The sequence below is a fragment of the Pseudochaenichthys georgianus genome, chromosome 7 (assembly GCF_902827115.2).
Source record: "Pseudochaenichthys georgianus chromosome 7, fPseGeo1.2, whole genome shotgun sequence".
In the NCBI taxonomy this organism is placed as follows: Eukaryota; Metazoa; Chordata; class Actinopteri; order Perciformes; family Channichthyidae; genus Pseudochaenichthys; species Pseudochaenichthys georgianus.
The window spans coordinates 7038268-7056522 of record NC_047509.1 but is presented as its reverse complement, the minus strand read 5'-3'; the positions used below and the strand labels follow the sequence as shown (position 1 = coordinate 7056522).

The following is an 18255-nucleotide window of genomic DNA, read 5'->3' as shown; positions in this document are numbered from 1 at the left end:
TCCTTTTTTCTGATCATGTTCACATGTATTATCAAAGCCTGGTATGCACAATAGGCTTTCCTTCTAGTCTTTTGGCTAAGAGACGATTCTGGTCTTTTAAATAAAGTAACAATAGGCTACTGGTCAATCCAATGTGTTGGCATTTCTATTGTTTCTTGGCAAATAGAAATAAAAACCTAAATGTGAAAATAAATAATTGTTCCATTTCTTAGTTTTCCCGGGCTAAATATTCTCTGTATGAATTTAAATGTAAAACTCACATTGTATTTTTCGAACACCATCAGTCAGTACTGATTAGGGTTGAACAATTAATCGATTTTAAATCGAAATTGCGATTTTAAATGATTTTTTACATTTTTTTTGTTTTGTTCTTCTTGTGTGTCAGTCATCTACACCAATCCCCAAAATCGTGCAGCCCTAGTACTGATCGCTGTGTAACACAGCCCGTCCAAGCGGCGGCGTGCGTTGAAGCTTCAACGCTTCTGCCCATTCACTTTGAATGGGGTGACGTCACGCTTTGCCGAACTGCATTGCGGTTCCTTCTCTTCGCTCGTGTTGCTCGCTTCAAAAGTTGAGCAATGTTCAACTTTTGAAGCTTCGACGGAAGCGTCAGCCAATCAAATCATATGCCAGTACAAGCTCTAGCCAATCAAACCGAGTGCTTGTGTGTCCGGGGCGGGAGATTCATGTGATTGGTTGTTGGTCGAGTTTCAGACACGCCCACCGGTAAGCTTCAACGCACACCGCCATGTGGACGCTGCGTTACTGTTGCCTTTTAAGCTATTACCTATTGCTACATGATTTTCAATAACGCACTTCTTCAAGAATATATATAATTTGTTATACCTTCCTCATATAAAATGTTAACTTGAACATTTGGCACTGATTGCATTCTTGAACAATACCTGATTCAGAGTGTGCCTAGTGCGATAAAACCATCCAGGACTGACTGCCTCGTAGGAATCATATGGATGTATAGTTCAGTGTTTAGCTCAGCCAGTGCCGTGCAACACTTTAATTATATACGCTAAAGTCTTTACATTCTTTTAGTCACCTTGTGAGAGGCAACAGCAGCTAACAGATAGTTTGAAAACTGCTTTGATAGATCCCAAGACGTGTCCACGGTTACTGAAAAGATATATCACTGAGCCTTTCTTGCTAAAGCATTAAGCACAGTTGTCAACAAAGATGGATTTACTGGAGAATAGGCAGATGAAGGATCTTGTAAAAAGGCTCAAAACAAACACGGGGAACTGGCAACAACCACTCAGAAGTGCAAGAGACGGAAAAGCCACACATGAATCTGTCCCATTCAAAAAACACAGTTAATATATGTAATTTTCTAATGTAAATGTACATTTTTCACGTACATCGTGTGCCATGTTCAGGAACTCAAATTACCGGTCATAAATCAGCTACAAGCTAACTAGCATAAACTGCTACATCATTTTGTTTAATACTTCTTAAAACAGTGCTTAAGTAATACAACTTTTAATGAACTGATATTATAAAGATTATAATTAATGTGTTGCCTTTGTTTAACGTGATATAGTCCCAACAACGAGTAAGATCCGTCTGTTTTGTATAATAAATGCTTTATATTATGGCCAATGGTCGGAACAAGGTAAACAATTCAGTTCAAGCTCTGCAAATGTTATTTTTCACATTTTATAGTTTAATCCGAGACACACAGTTCCACCACAAATGTATCTTGAAAATATTGTCTGTTTTGTTAAAGATTGATAAACAGATTCAATATGGATAATGTTAATTTGTACTTGCACTGCTATTTGGAAATGCATCTATCTAGTCTTTGGCCAGTTCACATTAGGAATTAAAATACAGTCTGCCATTGTCTTATATGCTCTTATACTCATGATACTTAGTAATACTTGCAATCGCCGAGTTAGGCTAGGCAAGAGATAGCAGACAACATGTATTGCTTTAACAGGGACAAAACAAAAGTGACCTTTTCTACTTCTTACCGTGCCGCTAACCCTGACATCGAAAAGCCGCCCCCAGTCATCTTCATGGCTGTCCACCATCATCATACTATCGTCTAGCTCCAGGAACCACTCCGCCTGCAGGTCAACCTTCACCTCCTCCCCCATGGAGTGCATCCCTACGGCGGGGAACAGCCCCTCCGCAGACACGGGAACCTCCACTGAACCCACCTGCAGAGGGCAGGGATGCATGGTAACAGTTGGTGAAGAGAAAGAAAGACACGACGCTAATACATACTGACAGTTCCTGTTTGAAACAGAACATTACAGAATGTCCTCGTGTTTTAAAACACCTACCTCTTTGCCGTTTTTGGTGAAAAAGACTGTTGTAAAACCTGCTTCAATGTTCTCCGAGTGTATTCCACAGCCGATGCGGTCACCACGAGCACACTTTGGCCCAAACTGCTGACCGACAGGGTTTCCATTGTATAACCTAGGAAGATCAAAAATATATGAATCTTCACAATATAAAAAAAGCTAGCTACTGCAAATATATAACCATTCAATCATTATTATGTGTATAAATAAACAGCAATAACTGTAATGTATGAGCTTTCTGCGTGTGTTGTCTTCTGCAAGTTTATGATGCCAGTAATGTTTATCATTTATCAAGCAACAATGTAAAAACTCACTGCTTCCAGCTCCTCAATTATGAGGATTTGCTGCTTTCTTTGTCTTTGAACTATTGGTCAGACAAAGCAAAACATTTAAAGAGGTCACCTTGAGCTCTAAATCTACAGACAAAGTAAGTTTATTATGAGAGTAGTTGTTAGTTGAAGCCCTATGAACAATAATTAGGTGTGCAAGGTTAAGAGCTATTAGGACAAGATTAGATATATGTGACCGAATAGTTAAGTGATTGATTTTGTTTATAATGCAAAGAAAAGAGCTATGGAGAATCATATAGGGAATGAATGCTGTAGTTATGTGTGGATGAAGAACCGGCAAAAGCCACAATCCCTTTTCTCCATCCATGCAGGAAACCAAAGCTGAACTGAAGTTAATGGATGGCTGTGAGCTGGTGGTTTGACTTACGTGCCGTTGTCAGCGTGGTAAGCTACAGAGTATGGCAGCCAGCCAGGCTGGTGGTCCAGTCTGTAGAATTTAGGCACCAGGCCCACAGCGATGGTCCCCCTCACCCCTGTGTCCACTATTGTCACCTGCACGCACACACACACACACACACACACACACACACACACACACACACACACACACACACACACACACACACACACACACACACACACACACACACACACACACACACACACACACACACACACACACACACACACACACACACACACACACACACACACACACACACACACACACACACACACACACACACACACACACACACACACACACACACACACACACACACACACACACACACACACACACACACACACACACACACACACACACACACACACACACACACACACACACACACACACACACACACACTTCATTTGATACAGTCAAATCCTTAATTAGATCCTGAATTAAAACTACAACACTGATTTGTGTCTTTATTTATCACTTCTATTTGATATTCAAAGTCTTTAAATCAGGCAACACTATTATCATTTGTTTCATACCACTTTTACCATTAGATTTAAGTGGTGGCTACGTAACATTGTTTTCCGACTAAGGATGTTAAGTTCAAAAGTGAAAAATGTATTGAAAAGTTAAGGACAATAGTTTTAGTCCAACAAAATATTTTGCTTCTATCAATATTTGTTGGCATTAAGCCTACCAAAACAACATTTTTTACAGTGGTTAAAAAACGTTTTGCTCTTCCGCCCTCAATATATTTTCACAACCTGCTTCGGTTTCTGGTGTTGCCGATGTATTTATGGTCCAAAAAAGCTGCAATATATAATTCAATGTTCCCTTTTTAATGTTTAATTCATTCCAATACAATCATGGTGTGTAAACTGTGATATTTCTGGCCACAAAATTGGTAGCATGAACATTTTATACCGGCCCATCGTTAGTCCAAAGTCCCTGTGGCAGCAGGGGAACATTTCACAACCGCCTCCGCCCCTCAGCTAGTTAAACCCAATCAGAACAAAATGACACACAATAACTAAGCAGAATTAGGTGAAAGGTAATGCCGGCGAATACAGGAGAACGGCCCCATGGGGAGTGAGCTGCATTTCCTTCCTTTTCCTGCTGACCTCTCCAAGTCATTTCTCCCCCCTCTGTATCATTCCTTGCATGTTTTTCTCCCCTTCCCCACATATCTGCCTCCCTCATTCTCTACCTCCCTCTTCAGCTCAGACCCCCAAATCGCTTCTCCTGCATGACGGCACACGTTAAACCAAACGGCTTGGGTTTCTCTGCCTACGAATTCCAGGGCCAATTCCTTTTCAGTCTGGCACTTTTTAAAGGACAATACTAATACTACACTCTTGGCCTCGGCAGGTCATTACTTCCACATGTAAACTGTTAAAATATCATTTTTGTCTGTGAAGGACGTGAGTAAATGTTACAGCGCAGGAGTTTGCACACTGATGAGCCGTTATGTCGAAATACATTTCCCAATAAATCTATTAAAACAAGTGGAATGCTTCAGATGTTCAGCTCAACTTGGAGAAAACAGCTTGTGATAACTGGAGAAAGAGCAGCAGAAGTGACAGAGGTAAGATGGATTCCTTGTGAAAGCAGAACGAGGTGAAACACGAGGATTGCAGTGACGCATACGCCCACATAGGCCTGCCCTTTATCAGAAGAAACGCTCCCAAATCTTCGCGATATCGGGGAAGCTGACAGCGTGTGCGTCACAAGGTGGAGAATAATGTAGCATCAAACACAGGGTAATGACCACGCTTAAATCCCATTGTTTAAATGTCAGAGCGATCCATCAGGTTGCAAATGGGATTCGCGTTTCCATATAAATATTGTTATCGTTCAAATATCCTTTTTAGATAGGAGACGAAGTGATTCTCAGGTCAGAGTGATTGACATTGCATTTGATAGAAATGTCACATCTGGCACATATCTGGGAAACATGAAGGCCAGAAGATAAACAATGTCAAAGCAAATTGTTAGCCTGCCTAACGGCCCGTCCACACAGCGGCGTGCGTTGACACTTCCCCATTCACTTTGAATGGGGTGACGTCACTTTTAGCCGAAATGCATCGTGGGAAGCGACGCGGAGCGTAGCTGGCGGGGCTCGCCGGAAAAGTTGAGCAATGTTCAACTTTTGACGCCGAGGCGTCAGCCAATCGAATCATATGCCAGTACAAGCTCTAGCCAATCAACCCGCTGCTTGTGTGTCAGGGGCGGGAGATTCATGTGATTGGTTGTTGGTCGAGTTTCAGACACGCCCGCCGGCAAGCGTCAGCGCACGCCGCTGTGTGGACGGGCCGTAACTCAAGAAGATCTGAAATGTTTCAACGGATGCCGGAAGTGGTGCTACTTGTCTCGAAAGGTTAAGAATCTAAAAAAGAAGAATGGAAGAAGTAAATCATCTCTGCTGATGCTGCAGGCTGCTGTCTGGCTCTATAAATAACACACTGCAGCCCTTTAGCAGGTTATTTATGACCAAACTTTTGCAACTTTCCTGTGCTAAACCACCCAAAAACATGAAATATACTCCTGTAGGGCTGCACAATACAGTGGGGCAAAAAAGTATTTAGTCAGCCACCAATTGTGCAAGTTCTCCCACTTAAAAAGGAGAGGCCTGTAATAAGAGACAAAATGAGAAAATCACATTGTCCGATTTTTTAAAAATGTATTTGCAAATTATGGTGGAAAAATTTGGTCAATAACAAAAGTTCATCTCAATACTTTGTTATATACCCTTTGTTGGCAATGACAGAGGTCAAACGTTTTCTGTAAGTCTTCACAAGGTTTTCACACACTGTTGCTGGTATTTTTGGCCCATTCCTCCATGCAGATCTCCTCTAGAGCAGTGATGTTTTGGGGCTGTCGCTGGGCAACACGGACTTTCAACTCCCTCCAAACATTTTCTATGGGGTTGAGATCTGGAGACTGGCTAGGCCACTCCAGGACCTTGAAATGCTTATTACGAAGCCACTCCTTCGTTGCCCAGGCGGTGTGTTTGGGATCATTGTCATGCTGAAAGACCCAGCCACGTTTCATCTTCAATGCCCTTGCTGATGGAAGGAGGTTGTCACTCAAAATCTCACGATACATGGCCCCATTCATTCTTTCCTTTACACGGATCAGTCGTCCTGGTCCCTTTGCAGAAAAACTGCCCCAAAGCATGATGTTTCCACCCCCATGTTTCACAGTAGGTATGGTGTTCTTTGGATGCAACTCAGCATTCTTTCTCCTCCAAACACGTCTAGTTGAGTTTTTACCAAAAAGTTCTATTTTGGTTTCATCTGACCATATGACATTCTCCCAATCCTCTTCTGGATCATCTAAATGCTCTCTAGCAAACTTCAGACGGGCCTGGACATGTACTGGCTTAAGCAGGGGGACACGTCTGGCACTGCAGGATTTGAGTCCCTGGCGGCGTAGTGTGTTACTGATGGTAGCCTTTGTTACTTTGGTCCCAGCTCTCTGCAGGTCATTGACTAGGTCCCCCCGTGTGGTTCTGGGATTTTTGCTCACCGTTCTTGTGATAATTTTGACCCCACGGGGTGAGATCTTGCGTGGAGCCCCAGATCGAGGGAGATTATCAGTGGTCTTGTATGTCTTCCATTTTCTAATAATTGCTCCCACAGTTGATTTCTTCACACCAAGCTGCTTACCTATTGCAGATTCAGTCTTCCCAGCCTGGTGCAGGTCTACAATTGTGTTTCCGGTGTCCTTTGACAGCTCTTTGGTGTTGGCCATAGTGGAGTTTGGAGTGTGACTGTTTGAGGTTGTGGACAGGTGTCTTTTTTACTGATAACGAGTTCAAACAGGTGCCATTAATACAGTTAACAAGTGGAGGACAGAGGAGGCTCTTAAAGAAGAAGTTACAGGTCTGTGAGAGCCAGAGATCTTGTTTGTTTGTAGGTGACCAAATACTTATTTTACCGAGGAATTTACCAATTAATTCATTAAAAATCCTACAATGTGATTTCCTGGATTATTTCCCCCCATTTTGTCTCTCATAGTTGAAGTGTACCTAGGATGGACAATTGGACAACATGAGAAACAAAAAAGCTGCAAAAACCTTCAAACATTTCAAAAGAAAGACATTTAATCTGATTTCTGAAAAGGACATTGATGAATTGTGTACTCCCAACCAATTGTGTTTTATGGTAATTGTTGTTAAACCGCTTAACCCTGTTGTAAATAAAGGGGAAACTAAATATATATGTATCTTTGTTTGTTTCAGATCCTCATAAAAAACCTAAAATAATAAATACATCTTTCAATGATAATGAGGATAATGACACAAAAACAATCAATCCCTCTAACATTGTGATTCATATTGCAGTTGCAGTATCAGTCAGATTAGTTGCTTTTTCCACATACTCTCCTGAATGAGTGAGAGTTGTTATGACAGCTAATACATGTCCGATAGTTTCTCCTGCTGCCAGTCTGCCTGCCTGTCTGCTGGAAAACACTGTATTAGACTAATCTCACTCAAAGATTACTAACCCACACCCTATCCCTCATTCCAATGCAGCTCGGACATTCTTGAGGTCGTGGTTTTGCACTGGTGAACGTGGACTGTAGGGGGGCACTCAGAATTGAATATGAAGTTGAGAAAATTGTCAGCGATGGGATTCCAGCGGATACAATTGCTGGCTTGATGGTAAAGCAATCTTGAGCACACACAGGGACGACGGTATGTGGTAATGATATCATATCACATATCAGATCCCCCCCACCCAAACATTTCAGAATGAATGATTGTGCAAAGGACAAACATTCGACCATAAAGCTAGAAAAAAAAGTAGATACACAGTTAAAGATAGCAGTTGGACAAATTAATCTTGGGAGAGGTCTTGCAACTCGATCGGAGCTCAGTTTCAATAACAATGCCAGATATTGACTTACAGCACCACTATAAATGAGCCTTACCTCAAAATAGCAATTTCCCTTTGATAAAGGATGGCCAGCCACATAGCAACCCACCTCCTCAGAGTTCCCTTGGTAACTAAAGAGAAAAAATGACAGGTTAACAATAGGTGACTTCTCATAGTTCCGACTGCAGTGTGCATAATCAGAAACACAAGTACAACCTCGTCTTTGGAAGGAAATACAGTGGAGACACTATCAGAGTAATAAGATGCACAAGATGAGCAACAGATATCAGACTACAATATGAACCCACAACTTAAAATGAAAAGACACTTTAAAGGCTGCTCCTTAGCCAGATGATTAAAGGAAAACAGATCAAACGACATGATGCGCATGATTTTTATTTGCTGTTACCTTGTATTAGTCTCACACAGCCAGACCCATCTCATGCTCTTCTTTATTATTATGAAAGTGAGTCTGCTTACATCCAAGGAGTCAGCCTACTGTTTGATAAGATATACATATCCTCCACTATTAAATAATAACTGAAGGGATGTTTTGTTAAGAAAGGAGAAACTGGAGATGTGCAAGGGCAATTCAGTGTTTAGCAGCTGAATTAAATGCTAACATATTTAGATGTTTTACTGTATGGTAGGTATGTGACAAACCTGATGCAAACTGAATGTAGGAACCAAAGTTTGTGATAAGCCTGTGGCGCTTATTATGGGATTGTTTGGACAGTGCTATAACTAACTAACACTTGTATGACAGAATTTAGACATAGAGGTTAAGCAGGCATCCATTTTTTCTGTATACATCTACGTTTTACTTCAAGGTTTTTGATTTTAAAAACAGCATAATAGCCAACGGGACTTCAGACTTGATTTGAATCAAATTAGCTTCAAATTTAGCAGCTTACTTATTCGATCTATTTATGGATAGTGGTTGCTACACTAAAAAAACTAAAATGTTTGAGAAAATGTTGTGTATTTTATGTTATGCTGACTTGGAGACAGGCCACCATTTAAATTGGTTCTGAGGTTACCAGTAGACCTGTTTGGGTTTATTAATGCGAAATTGCAAAACAAATGCTAACATATAATAATAATAATAATAATAATAATAATAATAGTAATAATAATAATGCATTACATTTTTTATTAGAGTGCTTTTACAGGTGTTCAAAGCGCTTTACAAGTACACATTACACATATTAGACATGTAAGAGTCATTACTGCGGACATTACCCACAGGAGCAAATGCGTATGCGTATATATGTGTATATATATGTCCCTGTTTTCTCTATTCTACTAGTTGTAAGTCAGTGAAATAAACACCATACTAATTTCTTAAATACAAACATTAAAAGCTTTAAGACGGGTACAAAGCTAATGTGTAAGTTCCTCACAGGCTAAATAGCTCTGGATCTTAGGTTTGATCCGTCATAGCAGCACAAATACTGTCCTTGTTAGGTGGATTCTATATATATATTGTAAAAAGAATATTTTTATCTTGGCATCCCTACATGTAGAATATTTTAGGGCAACAAGTTGAAGCTTAGAAACGTGCTGAACATTCAGGATTATCTTCACAGCACCAGCTTCTGAGTCCTTTTTATTCTTAAAGGAATGAAAACACTTGACGAACAAGTACAATTTTACAATAAGGGAACAGATTAAGCAGAGCCTCATTATCACTTCAGTTTGAGAACAGGCTGACCTGAGTGTCTCTCCATCCTTCTGTATCCTCATGTAGCGTTCCTGTGCAGGGCGCCCATCCCCGATACCTCGGATTCGACGCCTCAGATTCAGGAGGCATCTGTGGTGTAGTACGTTGATGTCATCCATCTGAATCGTGAAAAAATGGTGGGTAAAATAAGGGGAAATGAACACAAGTCCAGCAGGCTGTGTAGAATGGGAGAAATACACAACTAAAAGTTAAACGACAATCGCAGTGCCAATGAAATGTTGGCATTTAACACGTTTTCTCCAAGCATGTGCTCCTTTTTGTATCAGGATGTGGCGCCGATGAGGGCTCAGAGGTGAATTATCAACAGTTGGAAAGATATTGATTGTATAAACAGTTGTCATTGTATTGATGTTACATTGATACAAATGTAAAATCTCTTGACACTGGGCTTTTTATCTTTTTCTCACAATGTAAAAATACAGATGAGTTTCTGTTTACCATGGACAGTTGGACACTGATCGTTCTTGTAGTAAAGTTTCCATTTCACTTATAGTTTAAGGGTGTTCAGTAATACTGTAGTGACCCAAAGAACCCTGAAAGTCATTTCATAAGACACAACTCATAGGTACTAGAGTCAACTAAATCTGTTGGGTGTGAAACAAATACAGCTACATATGGAGTTACACGCTAAAACACTGCATAAACTGTAAAAGCTGTTCAGATGAATTTAATTCAAATGTATTTCCTTTTTTTGTTTGTTATTAAACATTGCCTTGCTCTTGTAGTTGAAATGGTTAACCTGTTGCAAGTGCCATTATGTAAACAAAACGTTAAATACTAACTAAAACAAGTAGAACAGGTGGTTTAAGTTTCCAATCATATGCCAATGAAACATCAGTTTGCACGAAAAACCAGGTGAACACACACGGAACTGCCATAATCAATATGTTTTTTAAGATGCAATGATCGTTTTTTGTTTTTTTTATCAAATATTGACAATGACCAAACGACGAGACAAAATAACTATTAAACATACGACGAAATTGTAGTTTTCAGTTTGCTTTGGGATGCATTGAGTGCACAGTAAAACACGTCAAAAACGTCCACACAATTACCCAGTGTCTCTTAAAACAACGTTCAGAGATGTTCCGATAGTAAAACAAAAGACGTTTAAACTGACAGCAAGGTGGGCGTGCCAATGTTTACATCCAAGCTGCCAAGCTAGAAACCATGCTAACGATAAAGCTAGCTTAGCATGACTCGTTGGGCAAGCATTTATAATGAAAACTGTTTATAGCCTTGTGTTTATTACATAGCTTAAGATAATAATCCTTTCCTAAGTTGGTTATAAGGGGTTAAAATACTCGTAAAGCTAAAAAAGCATTAGCAGCGTTAGCAGCTAACGTCGTGTAGCTTCTTTTCTCTTTAGCTCAGGTTCGTTGCTTAGCAAAGAGAACGACTGTTACTAAAAGTGCAGCGTAGAACAATACTTTATTATAGGTGTCATTATCGATATGTCAGTCACTTACCGGTTAACTTGGGGACAAATACGACAGAAACTCACTTTTCTGTCCATCAGCTATCCTTAGCTCCTCATAAAAACTTTGGAAACTGGAGTTCGGCGCTTGCCTGTGACGTCACGATCATTAATGGAACAGCCAATCACAGTGAGGATTGAGAAATGGTGACAATCTTTCAGCCAATCCTGTCTCTCTGTTTCTCTGCGTGTGTGTCTGTTTTTTTGTGTGTCATATTAATGACTAATGTCATTATCCTAAACTGAAATATTACCAGAAAGTCATGGAGATACTACTCTTCAGGGCAGAGAAGCGTTCAACCACAATGTTTTGAGTGGATTCTTGTAGTTGTATTGAAGTTGGTGAAGAGAGACTTTGAGGCAGCTGGCTGGGAAAGACCTGAGGCAGACAGAAGGACACAACTGTGTGGTTGTAGGAGCAAAAATGAATACACCCAAGGGCAGAGTGGAAAAGAGAGCCCCCGTTGGTCTGGCGTGTGTCTTGGAACATTCTCCGGATAGGTGGAAACGGGCTAACTTGCACGCTGATGGCAACACAAGACAGCAGGTGATTTCTGCCCTCCTTGCCAAGATTAATCAGAACAACAGGCTGCTGATGGCAGAGCAGATGATTGGCCTCATGTAGCCCTGCATTCCAGTGGGAAGTACAGACCAGTGGGTATGTCTGCTTGTGCCCTGCCATGTCTTTACTACACTACTGCAAATATAGGGCCAGGCAACTGCTCACAGCACAAAAACAAGTCCCATAGTTTAGATTAATACCCAAATGATGTTCATGTTTCAAGTGAATGACTAATTTGGTGTAATGTCCATGATGTTCATCTGTCTACATAGCGCCTTTCGCAGCAATGCAGGTGTCAGATAACACAGGAGACAATGAGACTTTAGATAAGAGAGGAATCCTCAACACTCCCAATGATGGTCATGGTCAGATCCTTGAACCACATTAATTTTTAACTCATTCTTGCAGTGCCATAATGTGCCGTTTCATAAATAGAGCGTAAGTACTCAAGTGCAAATGTAGAACAACGACAAAAATGCGTTGCTTTAATAGAGTTTCTCGTTTTATAGAGGTTATATAGAGGACTTTTAAACAAAATCACTCAAAATCTTGCATACATAATTCCTGCAAAGTTGCTTTTGGTTAAATAATAGTTAGCAAATCCTAACTGAGTGGAGGAATTATTAGGAGTTTGACTCCGGCTGGTCAATGTGCATTCCTGCAAAAGTGAGCCCTCCTCCTCCTCCTCCTCCTCCTCCTCCTCCTCCTCCTAATTATCCAGATGATTTCTCTTCCAATTCAAACATTTGCTGAGCAAAGTACTTCGCTGTTCTCAAACTCCAATATGTAATATCGTCCATGAAGTCAGTTAATATCTGATAGTTGTTAGTAGAAGTTTATATAAAAATATAAAAGCGCTGTAGAGGCAATGCTTTACATACCTGACTCAGCAGGGATTTGATAATGCTGAGGCTCAGTTTTAGTTAGTGTATGAAACACAAAGTCTTATCTTACACTTCAGTTTTGGAATATTCTAACATTTGGAAGAAGTACATTTAGGAGATCAGCCTGTGGTGGCATTTGCATCCATCAAATGTGGATAAAGAATGAAACCATTCAGCTGTCTTTGTGGTATTTTATTTCTTGTAAGAAAGTCCAGTCAGTCGTACAGAGAGCATCCGAGTGAACGTTACAAGCTTGGCAATACTGAAAGGAGCCTTCTGGAAGCCATGGAGGCAGCATCAGGATGTTCTCAGTTCACAGAAGTCGAAGGTCATACTGTCGGTGTAAATAGATTTTAACTAACAACATTGCAACAAATCTTCTTAATAAGGAGTTTTCCCAAGCTAAGCAAAGACGTGAAAGCCAGTAAATTAACATTAGAAAGTAAGAAACACACAATGATAATATTAAAGTTAGTGACTAAAATACTTTTCTGTTACAAGACTTTAAATCGTTACAGATGTATTTTGCATATGACTCATTACTTCAACGGTCTCTGAACTTTGATATGTGTTTCAGATTTGACAAAAAGACAGAGTTGCTCAGGTGGAGCATTCGTGTTCTTCCAGGAAATATTCTCCACATAATCACATCGGGAGAAACCACGCAGCTGTGCATGTAATGTAGCAAATGATATTGCAGTGGCGAGGCTGATGGAGGCACGTGTACCTTTGTATTTGTTACCATGGTAAATATGATTCCAGAAAGGTCTCTGACACTGGGAAGAAAGTGCAAAAAGCAGAACATCACTACTTCTGATTCGTCATCTGTAACGTTCAGAATGAGCGGAAGAAGACGGGTTGGATGTATGTGTTAGTATATAACAGGAAAGGGTGGAGTGATTTTGATAATTTCTGAAAGGAACATAATCCACCCCCCACTTGCTCTCTCTCTCTCCTTCCCTGCCACCTCCCTCTCTCTCTCTCCCTCTCCCCTTTTCTCTCTCTCTCTCTCTCTCTCTCTGAGTCCCAGCCCCTGAAGGTGTCATAACTGTGCTCTCTCTCTCTCCCTCTCTTTCTCTCTCACTCACTCTCTATCACCGCCTTTCAGATCTTTAAAAGCTGGTGCTTTGCTGTCTCTCTCTCGATCTCCATTTGTCTCCTCTGGCACTGCAGGGGACTCAACCGGCAAAGCACCAAGGAGAGCTACTGTATAGAAACGGGGAGGAAGACTGAGGAAAGGGGAGAGAAAAGGGAGAGAGACTAAGGGAGAAATATACATCCAGAAATAGCATCATCCACATTTAACTGACAGAGAGTGACAGAGTGGAGAACCTGAGACCTGGACACAAAATGCCTTTCCTTTCTTACTTAACAACCGTTATTTTGTTGCTGATTGCTCACTGCGGATCATGGACCGGGGCAAACCGCTTGGGCCCCTTCAAGGTCTGTCCCTCCTGCAGGGATCCACTGGGGGCAGGTCGGCCCCCCAGAGACCATAATGTTGCCGGCAGCACGTCAGTGTTGGCCCAGGGAGAGCCCTGTGGTGTGTACACCCTGAGCTGTGCCAAGGGGCTCCGCTGTGTTCCCCCACCAAGGGAGCACAGCCCCCTCCAGGCTCTGTTGCAGGGAAGGGGCATTTGCGCCAAGCACAGCAGGACTAGTCCCACTGAGAGGCCCCACCCCACAGGTAAGATACTGTATACACACGTGCATGAAACCACGTATGCACACGTACATGCATGCACCTACAGATGCACTCGGACCTGCGTGGACGCTGCAGGTGGGCTGGACAAGTGCACATCTACCACAGAGTAATGTTTTTACAGAGTGTCTCCTGTATTGCTGTGAATTGCATGTGATGCTGTGTCACTTCCCAACAAAAAGAAAGGCCAAATAAGCCTGGATGCATTTTATGCACCACAGATGGATTTGAAGACCTCAAGCATCTAATACTGTTAGACTGTGAAGAAATGTCCTTTGTCCTTCCGATTGTAGAAGATCAGAAATGATGGCAAATCACATAAAACAAGGATCTATAGATCTATACAGTGTATACGTGAACATATCCCTGCATTGATAAGACATGTTATACATTTAGTCCAGTTCAATTCATTCGAAACGATCTGCCCTACAAGTCAGCCTCTCTGTAGAGAATTAAGAACAAATGTGAAACTGACACCTACATCCTAATCAAGCTGCTTTTTATTGCAGTGATCTCCATCTACTGTTCAAACGGAGATACTGCGATGAACTATCTGAAAAGGAAGCATACTGATGGAAATTAGGTCTCTCATTGAACGGCCACACCAGATAGATCCCTCTGAGTGACTGCTCAGTGATGCAAAGATATACACCAATAAGGGCAGCTTATATTGTGAAATGTGGTTGTGGTTTGATGTTATCGGCTACGTTGGTGTAATGTCCCATTCTCATGCCGGTGTGTCGTCTGCTCTCAGGTCCCCATCCCTCACACAGCGGTGACATTGAAAAAGTAAGTTCCTGCTTTTGATTTACAGTCTTTCACGAGTGAAGCTCTTCACCTAAATGGTCAAAAATCTGAGATGTCAAAAGCATTTTTACCAAACATTATTGTGTTAAACACATCAGATGTGATGCAGAGGGCTGTCTGTTGAGATGCATTGTGTTATAAAGAGTTATTACCATGGATTCTCTGTCGTTTAGGGTGTTGCAGTGGCATGTACACACACTGCCCTGAAGCCATGCATTGTGGTGCATGATGTGTGTGCTGCTATGCGGCAGAACTAATTGAGCATGATGTGAATCAGGAAAGTTTCAAGTCGGCCGCTGCCGCCTCAGATTTTACACTTTGCAATTCGGGTGATCTCCAGCATTTGAACTAATGCATAGTATGTATAATATGGATGACAATAATCACATAATTGATGAAGAGGACACAGATTCATTCCCGAAAGTGACTTCAAACCATCCACTGACCTGAAAAGCCAAAGCATTGTGTAACAATATGGTTATATAATGTTACACAATCTGATATACATATTCCCTGCTTCTGGCTGTAACGCTGCGACACTGTGGCAAATCCTTTGTGATTCATATCGACATGTGTTGTGATCAAAGAGGATTTCTGACAACACAATCAGCTGAGGGGAAACAGCAGCTTGCCACTCTTCAGAGGAACATGTCTTTGCTTCTGGTTATGTCAGTCACACTCTGCGTTGCTGTTTTCAGGCACCCTGCCGCAAGCTGCTGAATCTTGTCCTGAGGGGTCTGGAGCTGACAATCTTCCAGTCTGACCGTGACATCTATATACCCAACTGTGACACCCGTGGCTTCTACAGGAAAAAGCAGGTAGACTGTCACACACACCTGTAACTTTATTGGCTCCTATGTGATCTGAAAACATGTCTTTGCGGCTGTGTAACTGTGTGTATTCTGAGAGCTGCACCCCACTGCAGCTTTCTTTTCGGTGCATCCAGAGATTTGTCTGTGACCACAGGAGCTGAGAATATGTGACACTTCATCCTCTGAGCCTCTCAGTACTGCGCTATGATGACATATCATTTTCTCTCTCTTCCTCTCTCACCACCTTTTCTCCCACTCCCCTCCTTCCCCTTTCAAAATATCCCTCTGTCTTTTAACCCCACACAGTGCCGCTCCTCCAAGGGCATGCAGCGTGGCCACTGCTGGTGCGTGGATGAACTCGGCACGCCTGTGCCCTCACGTGCCAGCGAAGATGGCACTTTACCATGCGATGGGGAGTGAGGCATGAGTCTGTCCGATTGCTCTGAGCCTGGAGGAAGAGGAGAAGGTGGAGGAGGAGGAGAAGGTGGTGGAGGAGCAGGAGCACAGGGAGAGAGGGTGGCTTTAGCATGTGCTAGACACTGCCTGGACAGGAGGTAGCAGGGATAAACCACTTCCTATGGAAAATACATACCAGTTAACGTTCATGTCCTCTCGAAAGCAAGACACACACACTCACAGTCCAGCAGCAGCAACAATAACATCTGCCTGAATGTTCAACAGTTGCAGCAGCGTCCTCTGCATCGTCTGGTGACATGCTGCATGCTTACATTAATGCTCTGTGAACTGCCTCAGTGATCCAAGCGGTATTACTCCGAATGATCTCTATATTCCCTGGCTCTTGTCCTGGCTTTCTGGTAGATCTTTACTTTACTTTTTAGTTTAGGATAGCTGACACTGCCTGTGTTTGTTCTGATCTCAGTGGGCTGAAATACTGTTACGCAGGTGATGCGACACAAATGTTTGAAAAATGTGTCTCCCTCACCGTCCTCTCTCCCTCTCTCCAAAGATACACTGATATCAACATACCTAATTGACAGAATATTTCTTTTCTATTAATTTATTTTTGAGTATGTGTTTCCATCAAGTACTGCTTGAATCTTACAGTATATATATGTCAAGTCAGAAAAAATAATCTTACAAATATGATCCTGGATGCTTTTGTTCATTTTATTTGTCAAAATGGCATTCTGACTGCTTATTAGTTGATTGTTTGTACATATGTTGGATTTTTGTGGTTGACTGTGTGTTCTGAAGTGGCATACAAAAAGCTTACGGCTGTTACCCTTTTCAAAAAGTTGTAAGGCATATTTTTATACACGTCAATATAATATTTTATATATGAATTGTTGGTTTATTTAATGAACTACAGTACAATGCCATGTATTTTTATATTGTCAGCAGTTTCTTATTTAAAGACAGAGATTATTTTATTTCATGTTAGGGGAAGTGTTGTGCTTGAAAGGCACCTTTATGGCAAAACTCATCATTCATCAGAGCTCTATTCAACTGCTGCACATCTTATGGTTATATCTCATGTTTTTAATTTCCTTTTATTTATGCTTTGTTTATTTGAAAGTTGAGAATATCCATGTTACTATTATGTTTTATTTCTGGCACATCATACCACAAATTCTGAGTTCAGTAGAGGAAAAAAAAAATCTAATTTGTTATTGTTATGTCTCTCCCAAGTCCTTGCAAAAGTCATGAAATGGTGTGCTATTAAAGTGTGATTAGAATTTATCTATTTCTGAACAATCTTGTTGTGCCAACGTGTGTGTGCCGTGATGAAAGGTCCATGCACAAAGGACCTGTAAGATTTGCAAATATGAAAATAAAACATAATGATAATAAAAATGGAGAAGAATTAAACATATATTAATATAACAATGGCTGTTGGGTGTGTTCTTTTTATTGGATGAAGGTATTTGTGATGAATTTGAATAATGCTGTTGTTGATAATGATGATAAGTTGATGAAGATGATATCTACCACGTTTTTGGCTTTAAGTTACATAAAAACATAAACATGGATACCCCAGATATGTCATGAAAGTACAATTACGTTCTTGTGATTAAACTTTAGGCGACTATTGTCTGCATCCCAACATTTCAGTCAACAGTTAACAGTTACTATTAACTCTAAAGATTAACTTTTTGCATACAAAACATGATTTAAACAAGAAACATAGATCCAACTGAGCAGTTTATGTCTCTAAAATGTAACCTATCTGTTAACTAAGAATAATAATACAGGGTATTTTAAACTGTAAAAGCAATCCCTCCCCACAGAATACCTACAGTATGTAGTTTTACTGAGGAAAGAGTTTGAACGCATGAATTTGATTCCTCATAG

At 41.0% G+C, this 18255-nt stretch overlaps 2 protein-coding genes across 2 annotated transcripts in view; one reads left to right on the top strand and one right to left on the bottom strand.

Annotated features, from left to right (window-relative positions):
• The window catches only part of spryd3 (SPRY domain containing 3), a 76099-nt gene extending 64833 nt beyond the window's left edge, over positions 1 to 11266 (bottom strand). The window contains exons 1-6 of the mRNA XM_034087307.1: positions 11168 to 11266; positions 9669 to 9796; positions 8010 to 8085; positions 3039 to 3163; positions 2301 to 2436; positions 1986 to 2174 (exon numbers count right to left, since the gene is read on the bottom strand). Of these exons, the coding sequence (XP_033943198.1) occupies positions 1986 to 2174; positions 2301 to 2436; positions 3039 to 3163; positions 8010 to 8085; positions 9669 to 9796 (654 nt within the window). The 5' untranslated portion in view covers positions 11168 to 11266. The remainder of the gene's footprint in view (positions 1 to 1985; positions 2175 to 2300; positions 2437 to 3038; positions 3164 to 8009; positions 8086 to 9668; positions 9797 to 11167) is intronic.
• Positions 11267 to 12507: 1241 nt separating this feature from the next.
• igfbp6b (insulin-like growth factor binding protein 6b) lies at positions 12508 to 17790 on the top strand. Its single transcript, XM_034087331.2, has 4 exons — positions 12508 to 14308; positions 15078 to 15112; positions 15829 to 15948; positions 16249 to 17790. The coding sequence occupies exons 1-4, from the start codon at positions 13972 to 13974 to the stop codon at positions 16360 to 16362; spliced, it is 606 nt and encodes a 201-aa protein (XP_033943222.1). The 5' UTR covers positions 12508 to 13971; the 3' UTR covers positions 16363 to 17790.
• Positions 17791 to 18255: the final 465 nt, after the last annotated feature.